Source organism: Haliotis asinina, chromosome 7 (genome assembly GCF_037392515.1).
Source record: "Haliotis asinina isolate JCU_RB_2024 chromosome 7, JCU_Hal_asi_v2, whole genome shotgun sequence".
NCBI lineage: Eukaryota > Metazoa > Mollusca > Gastropoda > Lepetellida > Haliotidae > Haliotis > Haliotis asinina.
In genome coordinates, this window is record NC_090286.1 from 41,175,951 (window position 1) to 41,187,174 (window position 11,224).

General features: G+C 39.3%; 1 protein-coding gene across 1 annotated transcript; it reads right to left on the reverse strand.

Annotated features, from left to right (window-relative positions):
- Nucleotides 1-280: 280 nt before the first annotated feature.
- Nucleotides 281-10,709, reverse strand: LOC137291642 (glyoxalase domain-containing protein 5-like). Its single transcript, XM_067823053.1, has 4 exons — nt 9,166-10,709; nt 2,762-2,908; nt 2,377-2,529; nt 281-1,744 (listed from the first exon to the last, which is right to left on the reverse strand). Exons 1-4 carry the CDS (start codon nt 9,208-9,210, stop codon nt 1,610-1,612), a joined length of 480 nt encoding a protein of 159 aa, XP_067679154.1. The 5' UTR covers nt 9,211-10,709; the 3' UTR covers nt 281-1,609.
- Between the last annotated feature and the right edge of the window lie 515 nt (nt 10,710-11,224).

The following is an 11,224-nucleotide window of genomic DNA, read 5'->3' on the forward strand; positions in this document are numbered from 1 at the left end:
GGTATATGAGATATGATCATAATGCAGAAAATTTACAACATGAATCAAACCTTAAATTGTTGAATAATATGGAAAACATAACCGGTATACCGTTTCACCCTTAACAGGTGGAATGTATAGAATGATGGACTCATACTAGTCATAGACAAACAAAATGACACGTAGGGTCATTTCAGTATCCGCTGCTCATCCCATGATCTCTTTCTTGAAACTGGCCGAGATACAATTACTAAACTATGTAACTTAGAACTGATTGAGGAAGAATACCACTTTTCACTTATTTGTCCATCATATTTATCGCTTTAAGAAAATTATATCCCAGCATATTGTCATAATTCTCCAAACACCACAAATGTTTCACTAATGTTAACAAACCCAAATATAAAAATACGTAATGATTTATCAATGTTTATATATTGTGCCTTTTCCTGCAGGAATAATTGGATAAATGAGAAACACGTTACATAACTACACAGGGTAGGATTTAATTTAAGTATGTATATGTTCCATGAAGTTTTATATTGTATTAATAGTGGACTGTACTATAGGCAAGCGGCCTTGGAAGTACTGAAATAAAGAAATATGATTCTTATAATAGGCCTACCTAGTTCATCCTTAAGGATGTTTCTCAGACTGAAAAAAGAGGAGTCCAAAAATCACTTTTGAAATGGAGATACTTTTATTCTCTTTGTGTACTCTCCTCTCTCCAGAAATGGTATCTACATCCACCAGAGAGTCTTTAAGTTGGCCCCTTGGTACCTGGTTGAATGTACGTTAAACCTCTGCATACATGGTATAAACAATGAAAACCGACAAGCGTACACAATGACAAACACAGTATTGATAAACAATATCCTACCAATCAAAAGCTTTGCGTAGACAGTGCAAATGCTACCGTTATAAGGCAAGAGGTAGCGCAGTCAGTAGCGCGTTAAGATGAAATCATTTAAGTGCAAACTGTGAAACTTGGCAGCGTGATAGCATCCCAAAGTAAGGAGTGGATTGGTGCAGGCTAAAGAATAGACTCTTCCATGCATCTCACTTCACAACCATGACACAGAAACTAAGTTTTCTTTACAGTGTTAACTAACAAGTTCTCCCGACGTGCCTGTACAACGACATACTGCCATTCCACACAAGGACTAAAGGTAAATATGTACCTTCTATGTTAAATTGTTGCATATCATATATCGATGCTTACACTTAACACAACAGTATACTAATAATATAGACGTTTCAGTGAAGTCAATACATATCAACTGTATACTGTTAGCATTGACCATGCTCTAAATGGCCGCTTTGGGATTTGACTAATAACACTAAATGCAAGAAAACATTTAAATAATTACATTCAGAGATAACAATTCTTTTGTGATGTTGAAAAACATATACCTACGCAGTCATTTTGCTAAGAACACGTTCACAGTCAAATTACAAACATTGGTACTCATTTAAAACACATAACAAATGAAGATTTGTTTCATTCAATACTTCATATTTCTTTGGTTCTGTGCGATTAAAATCCATCAGAAAGGCACTTTGTATATATAGCTGAAGCACATCACCGTGGTAACAGCACTAACAGCATCACATGTTATTGACACCTGCTCTATGACTTGATGTTGTCGGGATAGTTGGACACCTCGATCAGGTTGTCATCCGGGTCTCGGAAGTAGACAGATGTGATTGGTCCAATAGCGCCAGTCCTCTCTACCGGCCCTTCCATGATAGTGACGTTGCAGTTCTAAAATGCAAGTGACTGGGTGAGGTGCCATGTAAGATTGCTAATAGCATCTTCTTGTGAAATCAGTGGGACAAAAGCCACGGTCTGGACTTGGGAAACCAATGATCCTATTCGGACGGCTTGGGGCATTAGAAGCCAAGGGAAGCAACTTTAAACAGACACCTGAAGCACTAAATCTTGAAACGTTAAATGCCTAATATACCAAAGATTGAAGTTCGCAGTGTCTTGGAATGATTCCTATTCGAAGTCAAGTGGAAATTCTAGCACTGAGGTCTTAATACTTAAAATCATCACTCTGGCTTCATGTACATCAGTAGTATAAACATGTATATATTGTTTTAGCTAACTTTTAGTTAGCATCCACCTGACGAAGGAGCAAGGAATAGCCCAGAAACGTTGTGTAAACAATAAAGAAGAAGTTGACAGCCATAACATTTTGTCGCATGTTAGAATACCGACTTCTAAATGCCTCTCAAGAACCTCCTTTCATCTACATGTAGTGGTTTATTGTCATAACCAGTGTCCAAGTCCTTCCGAATACTGTTTTAATGTCATAATCGTTGGAAAACAATTTTGCGCACTGTTGTATTGTCATGGTCGATGACTGGGGTGTATGAAAGCTGATACAGTACCTTCAGATGCTCCATGACCTGGTTCAGCTTGGTGTTGGTGATGAAACAAACATCAGCCGATCCCGGAGTCGGGGAGCTGGCCTTAGGCTCAAACTCCTTACCACGCTCGTGGAGATTTATCTTGGAAAGACCGAAATTGAGCGCTTTGCGACCCTGAAACAAAACAAGCATTTATCTAACAGTATAATTTCCATTATAGATCTTACGTGTACTTATTCCGGCATTCTGTTTTCACGTTTAGCCTTAAGTTATGTTCTTTGATCTAAGAGAAAAACACAATTATCTTGATAAGTACGTTCAATCTTAAACACTATCCAACAAATGATTCAACCTTAAATGCGTTAATACCACAGGACACATGTTGTCCAATGTATGGTGTTCTTACTTTGAATGTAGCTACTTCCATGCCTAGTACACGAGTGTAGAAGTCCACGGACTTGTTAATGTCAGCGACGGTGATGACGAAGTGGTCAAGACGTTCAATCTTGAAACCGCTGACTGACCGTCGGCCAAATGTCGCAACTGACCCATCCTGCAAGATTAACGTATTGGCTAGTTATACGTCCTGATCAAAACTTTGCAGTGTCTGCCTATGTATTCGTCGAATACGCATAAGGGAGGGGCGAATAGGGCTGAAAGGTGGGTCAGAGGGAATCCGTTTTCCATGAAGCGGTGAGGTAGCCTGGTGTAGGCGGTTGCTCGTCATGCCGAAGACAACTGGCAATTATGAAGCACAGTGCGTCACAACGAATTTAGGTAAGATACGTGCAGTGCCAGACGGTTACTTTCACATAGCATGCGTTCATTGGTAGTATTACAGATTACAATTAACAATAGAAAACAACCACAAAAATCAACAACCCGAAATAATGTTTCCTGGGTATTTCACAATGTTTTGACCTCCAACAGTTTGATAGACCTGAACGGACTACACATACCTGAACGTTTGCTGTCATCATAACGCCTAGATCTTTGTACTTCCACCTGCACTATTCACTTCCACCCGGGCGACTTCGAGCGACCTGACCTAGATCAAATCGGTATTTTGATTCGTTCTACAGTACCGGGCAGAAACAGGCTATCCCTGAATACTGACTGTTTGGTCATGAGTTACGTGTCCAGGTGGAGAGGTCACAGGTCACACTACACAGTTCTAGTCGCAACTTTCGAACGTAATGAAAATATCGACAATATCAACCATAACTAAAATTACATGAAATTACATCCAAATATGTATGCACAATGGCATCCAGTTGCTGCACTATGATTTGTACACGAATTGCGGTTGTAAAGCTGATGGCACGGTCGTGAACATTTTACGGTAATATTAACGCAAACGGTAGACCACATTACGCCATGTGATCCAACTTTGTTATGGTAAGGGTTTTGATTACTAGTATATTGACGGTTCATTCTCATTATGTCGCTACGTTTTCAAGTTTAGTCTTCAGGGTCATAATAGGAAAGGAAACTTTCCTTTGCATGGTACTGTAATGGCACATCGGAAGTCTAAAGTGTGCAAAAAGCTTTATCTCCTTCTCTCGTTGTTTGTCTTCAAACAGAGATGGCTTTGAAAGAGAATTTGAACAGGATGAAAAACGAAATTTCTGATGGGGACTGAAACGTATGCAGGTAACCTACTAGAGCAATGCACCTGGTATTAAAGCTCTGTAAACACAAACACAACGTCAGGCAAAGTCTCGATGCTTTTGTCCAGGACCCGACTAAACTCAAGAAGCTGCGTGAAAATCCCAACATTTATTGATTACCAAAACTTGTCGAAAATGAAGAGACATTCTCCGGGCATGTAGGGTTTTACTGACGTGGGGACAGACACGCGGTGGTTGGAACGCTAACAAACAAATAAACAAACAAAGGGCATCAAGGTATATATTGTCAGTGACAGGGTCTTTGCCGGATCTAAAGCCATTTTCAGTGACAGTGTGATACTAGATAAAAGGAAAGTATAAAAAGGATTGCCTGCGTACTGTTACCTAATATAAGATAGGTAAGATTTTAATTAAGTGTCACGTGATATACATAATCTAAAAATATCAAACAGAAGAAATATTTCAAAAGAATATCAACCGGCCATATGGCCTCTGAGACACTACCACGCACAATGTGTATCACAGATAAAAAACAAAAAGATCGGTAAAACATATGTATGCCTCACTGAAGTACTGTTATTATTTATGCGGGATTAAGTATGACCCTGCCCGCATCCCCATAGGCTATGGGTTACTTATAACGGTTTGCTGACACTGCTACTGTGTCGTGCCCTCGTCTCCATAGTGGTCAGAGATGCCCAGTGGGCACTGTTTACCGCCACGCCTAAGTGGCGATAACGGAAATGGACAAAGGCCAAAGTACTCATGTCACAGGTGTGTATCACTAATGCGAGCCCAGCATGGCTGCTGAAGGTAGAAATATGAAGTCAAAACCAATCCATACCATAAGTGTGTCTAATAAGAATATATGTGAGTAAATGGGTATTATTTTACGCCGCATTTAGCAATATTTCAGCAATATGTTGGCGGGGGTCACCAGATAAATTATGGTTTCACACCAAGTTATGCCTACGTGGGGAATCAAACCCGGGTCTTCAGTGTGACGAGCGAACACTTTAATCATCAGACAAACCCACACAAATATATCTGAAGCTAAAACATAGAAACAGCATTTATTATGAGTACGAATAACGTATCCTTCTATGACCTATTTCGAATTACACGAACAACTAATATGCAGTCTGAGTAAACTTAGTCTCAGAACTATTCGTCACATTCCACAACTGAGTCTTAACAAAATGGAGTGTGACGAAAAGTAATGAGACTACGTTTACTTAGACTGAACAAATATACAGGCTACACGTGAAAGTAACGATTGAGACATCGGCTTGTTTAACTGCAGTGCAGTAAATAACTACCATATTCAACGCAAGGTGCAGTGATACATGTAAAATAGTGTCGGGGACAAACGGAAGACTACCTTGATTAAAACATGCAAAGGCACGATCACAACCCCGATGCTGTCCATCTGATCCACTTCGTCTTGTAGTATATACCAATCGCAATAAATCAGATCACACCAAAGCACCAGATATGTTTTATTACAAGAATCGTTGACAGGTATCAGTCCCCACAGTAATAGTCAGGGTGAAATATGTGTCAATAAATATTGGTTGCTTTATCGTAGCCTCGTGGTTAAAGCGTTTGGACTCCACGCCGATGGACCAGGTTCGATTCCCCATATAGATACAATGTGTGAAGCCCATTTCGGGTGTCCCCCGCAGTGATATTGTTGGGAAAAGAGCGGGGTAAAACACGACTTATTCCTTATTTTAAAATACGATACTGATGGCCAAAATGGATGAAGCGTCGTAAAATCAAATATTGTTTCAGGTTGTTGACCTTGCATATTTCATTATTTGTGCAACAAAAGTGAACTAAATCACGTTCTGTTTACATACTCTCAGTCATATGTATTCTTGGTCAGACACTATTGGCCGATGTTATGAAAATTCACTTCACAAAGTAACTTGAACTCCTCATTTGAACATTGTGCGGATTTGCGTCCCTTAGGAAAAAAACGCCTCACCGCGGCTCAAATTTTCGAAGCTCTCTTAGAGCTAATTTAAGATAGTCAAAATGCCATACACTGACATTGACATTAACACTGGTCTCTAAAAAAGCCAAATAGAAACCATGTTTGTTTGTTTGGGCTTTTTGTTTTTTTGTGGTTTTTTTTTTTTGTTTGTTTCGAAAAAAGAATCGTTGGCAATAGTTCTTACTAGGGACGTAAATGCGTCAGAAGTAATGAGATAGAAGAGAGTCATCATTACTTATGACAGAATAAGAAAACATTATACATTCGCCGAATAACAGGGAAGCCTTACCTTTTCGTGCACACTTATTACAACGAAAAGGTCTTATCACACGGCCCTTGACACATACTTTCCTGGAAAGTCAAATGGACTCGATGGAAATCGAAACTAGAATCCAACAACTAAAACTAAAACTAGAGTACTTCCTTCTTTTGAAGCAAATGTATAATTCATGTCATATTTGTCCGTTCGTTATTACATTTCTGGAGGTAATGTTAGTCACCTCACATATTTATATATACTGGACAAAAAGAGTTGGGGATATATGTAAATTTAGAAAACTTGTGATATATTTAAGATATCAATCATAAAAAATACCAAAATTCGTCACTTACTTTGTAGAGTATATGTTTACATCCTGAATTGCGTGACATTTGTTAGGTTTACTACAATAATGAGATAGATTCTAGGAGCGGGTTTATCACGAGAGGAACGGGGTTTGACCTAGTTTAGGAAGAAATAGGTCGCCGTGCCACCGTTGAAAAGCATTGTTTATCAAATCCAGTTGGCAGTGGTGTTAACCGCATCGTAATAAGAAATTCAGAATAACATTAAAAATTCAAATGAATTAAAACCAGACTTTGCTGATTAAACATGTTGAGAGACTGCTGATCGTATTCTTTTTAAATTTGACAAAGATTTGGTCAAAGTGTCGATGATTCTCTTCAAAGTTTTCTTGTCATAACAGGGTCCATGCATTATGAGTGACTGGGTTTGGTATTTAAGATATGTCACGGCGTTTACGTGGAGGAAAGACCAATGTGATGCTGGTTTAAGACATATGCCTAGTTGGGGAAATCCAGGAACACTAATGGGTGTTGTAAAATCTTGAAATATAATGCGGCCGAACCTGGGATTTGGACCAACGATCGGTCGTTCCTGGAGCGGCAAAAACGAAAACAAAACAAAACAAAACCCCAACGAACTCCAGCTTACACTTGTTTATTGCTAAAAAGGTTATCTTAATATTAAGCTTTGCAACCTTTCGGGCTAACACGATAAACTGACTTGCTACGCGCCTGAAAAGTAAATGTAAGTGACTTTAAGAGTTTCTATGTCAGAACAGTCGTCTACAGATTGGTCGACGTTACTTATTCTGAGACCGCAGTATCTATTGAGCATTTTGAATCTAAATCGTTTGCGCTGTCAATTCTGGAGAGACATCAGAGTCTACCACAGTAGTAGATGGTAGTAGATATACACAGTCTACTACACTCTGTCTAGTAGTAGATATACAGAGTTTTCTGTTTAGATAAGTAACCACACATATGTTGTGAAATGAAATTTGAACTATTAGCGATTTGATGTTGATTTTTAGGGATGTGAAATCCTGGAAATGTGGCCTAGCTGACATGAAAACAGGTCAAGGCAACATGTGACAGGTGCATGGCAAACCATGTCACGTCCCAATGTTTGAATAGTTGAAGGTGTCCGCTCTGTCACACCGCCGGCTTTAACGCCGCAGTAGAGTTGCGCTTACTATTTTACGTATTCAGTATAGCACCAAGTCCATTCGGTCGCCGACTGCATGTGTATACTACCAGAGATACAGGTATTTTCTGGCCCCGCATACATCAAACATACGATGAAATCCAAATGACAGCGATTCAAGTCAGCATTTCCAGTCCTCGGTTGAATTTAATGGTCTAGCAAGTACCTGTTATTGATCCGCTGATTTGTGGTTTTAAAGGTATCTATATGCCCCCAATGTCGGCGTGTTCATTACAGTTAACATATAAATACATCAATTGCTGAGATTAAATGGTCACCCTATTTGGTTTCTTAGACCATGGACAATTTAGAATTAACAGAATAACATGAGATCTCACGTAAACATGCAACCCAAGTATAACCTGTCTTTTTTTTATACATCCACATACGGTGGTCCAGATACTCTACATTACATATGTATATTGTTGTAATTAAAAACGACGATGAAAAGATAGTTTGACCATTTAAACAATAAATCACAATATTCATACTGTACGCAAAAAATAGCTAAAGTTTTAATGCAGGAAGCCGGGATGTGGAATGTCAAGGTTTATTATTACCGCTTTTAATTACGCTAAACTGCAAAAGCGCACAAGTCATGTATGTAAACCTTGATCAACCCGTACACATCATATGCGGTCATAGTGTGCTTGCATTCTCTTCCAACAGAGGTTACTCCTGTCATATCTTCCCACGTAGGAAGATATGACAGGAGTAAAATCTGTGGGAAGAGAATGGGTGTGCTTGATGTGTACAGACAACTGGTGACGATATGTTGTAAAATCATTTGGGCGAGTAAATATTCACCATCTAATAATCCTTTGTCTGAACTGTTCAGGTAAATTAGCTGTAAATAAATAAACAAGATCTAAATAAGAAACCGGAGACAAAACACCGGCATACAGACAATGAAGAAACACAAAATATGGTCATTCGATCGTTAGTAGTAGACTGCATGATAGGGATACAATCACAGGAACGCGATATCGCACTGTAGGTCAAACATGGACCATAGATGCACATGCACGTCATATATATTAACAGAGTAATAACTAATATATATGACGTGCGTGTAGATCTATGGTCTATGTTTAACTTCCAGTGCGATATCGTGTTCCTGTGGATACAATGAGCAGAAATATATTTTCATGCACAAAAGAGGGCGTTTAACCTTTTCTAAGTCAAACGCCCAACTTCAAAGATATGTCCACCTTTATCGACGCATAAAACGCCATACCCAGTAGTACATCGACATACGTCACACAGCATTCAACGCGTAACCCGGAAGTGTTAGCGCGTATAGTCTACAGATGAGATTCGCTCTGATTTACTACCATACAAAGCAAATGTGATAGTGGACCCATCGTTGGTGTATTTATACATCAGAAGCCTACTAAAATGCACCGATTTACCTGTAACAGTTTCCTAAACTGCTGGCCGACTAGTCTCTGCCACATGGTTTGGGAGGATCGAGATGCCTGTTTGCCGACTGGGGAACTCACGCTGTCGCTGTTAGCTCCCTATCAATGGCGCAGTGTGAGCTCGGCGGTGGAATTCCTTGTTCTATATTTAGAACGAGTGCCAGCCAAGGGGAACCCCCTTCTGAGCAGAACTGATCGCATGAGGACTTACTTTGACTGCATTAGACTGAAAAAAAAATTTAATTGATCACGAGAACACAAAATTCCGTTTTTTGTCTCCTTTATCAACATTACCATTAATATGTAAGTGTTGTGTGTATTCAAAGTATTATTAACTAAATCGTTGATACTGATATTCTGACACACCTGCGCATACATGCAAGCGCAGTTTCAATTCAGTTTCGATGCACTTGCTGACAATACAACGCTCAACGCTACGCTACGTGCAGAGGAAGACATCTACACGTTTCTCAGCTGACCTGAACGCGTATATTAACTCACTGACCCACAGGGGTCAATACACCCATTCAGTGTGTATACCTTTACGTATATAAACTCAACAATGTCGATATGCTTGTTATTGAGCTGGAGGTCATACACAGTGTACTGATATAGACCCAGTTTATATTCTTCCCAGTAATAGTTAACTCTACCAACGTAGAGCGGGCACAGACACGTATGTGACTGTGTCTGTATAAGCACTGTGTTTACCTTTCTCCGCTATCTATACTACTCAAAACAGGCTAAGAACGTGGTTCTTACATTACAGCAGGATACATTGCCAGGGAGGAAAAAAGGTATATTTCACATTTAAAGCGCCATCGCAGTCATCTCAGTTTTTGTTATGTACAGAAGTGTTGTCGAGTGTTTACATAAAAAAAACAGAAACAAATAGATAAATTATTTTATTTCTATTTTACGAAAACAGGTTCTAAACATACTCTTATTCCGACGTTCAAGACATCGAACAATTGTATGCTAAACTGTATTTGTTAATAGCTGTGTTTATTTTTGGTTGGTTGGTTATTAGCTGGTTGACATACAAAATACTCAAACGTATATGAGTTGTTTTTCTCTCAAAAAATTGAATTGTAGTAAATACTTATGTTACAAAAGTGGTCAGTAATAGGCGTAAACTGACATAATTATACACTGAAACATTCGCTAATTCAAAGACGCTGTTGAAATTACGTCGAACACATCCTCCGTGTGTGAAATAGGGCTGTACGGTAGCCCAGCTGGTATAGGGGCCGCTCGTTACGCCGAAAACCCGGGTTTGATTCCCCACATGGTTTCATTATGTGAAGCCCATGCATTTCTGGAGTCACCCGCCATGATAATGCTGGAATATTGCTAAAAGAGAGGTAAAACAACAACAACTCACTTACTCACTCTGTTAAAATAAACATTGTCGGTTACGGCTGTATTCAGAGAAACCCACATACGTACAGTTTGTGGAGACCCAGCCCTACATTTTGGTGATGTAACAAAATATATATAACACGCTGTCTGCAGATACATCCATATAGTGCCGCCTGCAACACAGAAAGTAACGAAATTTCACGTTATTGACTTCAGGGTGATATACATATCGGTATTATTTAACCGGTACTCTCCACATACTGCTGGGTGGGTCAACAGCGTGAAGTCTGAAATGATATACAGTCGAGCCCCGTTTATCCGGATGTTTGGTTTCACTCGAAAATCGCACGGATAGCGACACGTCCGGTTAACTGGATCAAACAAGCAAACATTTGTACTACAAATGTGTTTAGTTGTTCATCATATGGTGTTCGTAAGGTTTAGGGCTCGAATTTGAGATTACGTTATCACAGACCTCACGCAAACGTTATCACAGACCTCACGCAAACAACAAGACAAAAAGCAACTACATCAAACGCAACAAAATAAGTTAAAGATCAAACAAGAACACCCACAATTGGAAGGATATGTGTTGCCATAACAACGAACAATGTCCATAGTCCAACTAAACGAATCAGATGTTTTTTACTTGTTTTGTTAAAGAAAAGCTGCGTCACTTCTTTCTAAT

Coding starts and splice junctions, on each gene's coding strand:
- LOC137291642 (XM_067823053.1), bottom strand. CDS start 9,210: ATGTGGCAGAGACTAGTCGGCCAGCAGTTTAGGAAACTGTTACAG. Junction 2,530..2,761: donor TGGAAGTAGCTACATTCAAA/GTAAGAACACCA, acceptor GTTTTGTTTCAG/GGTCGCAAAGCGCTCAATTT. Junction 1,745..2,376: donor AGGTCATGGAGCATCTGAAG/GTACTGTATCAG, acceptor CTTGCATTTTAG/AACTGCAACGTCACTATCAT.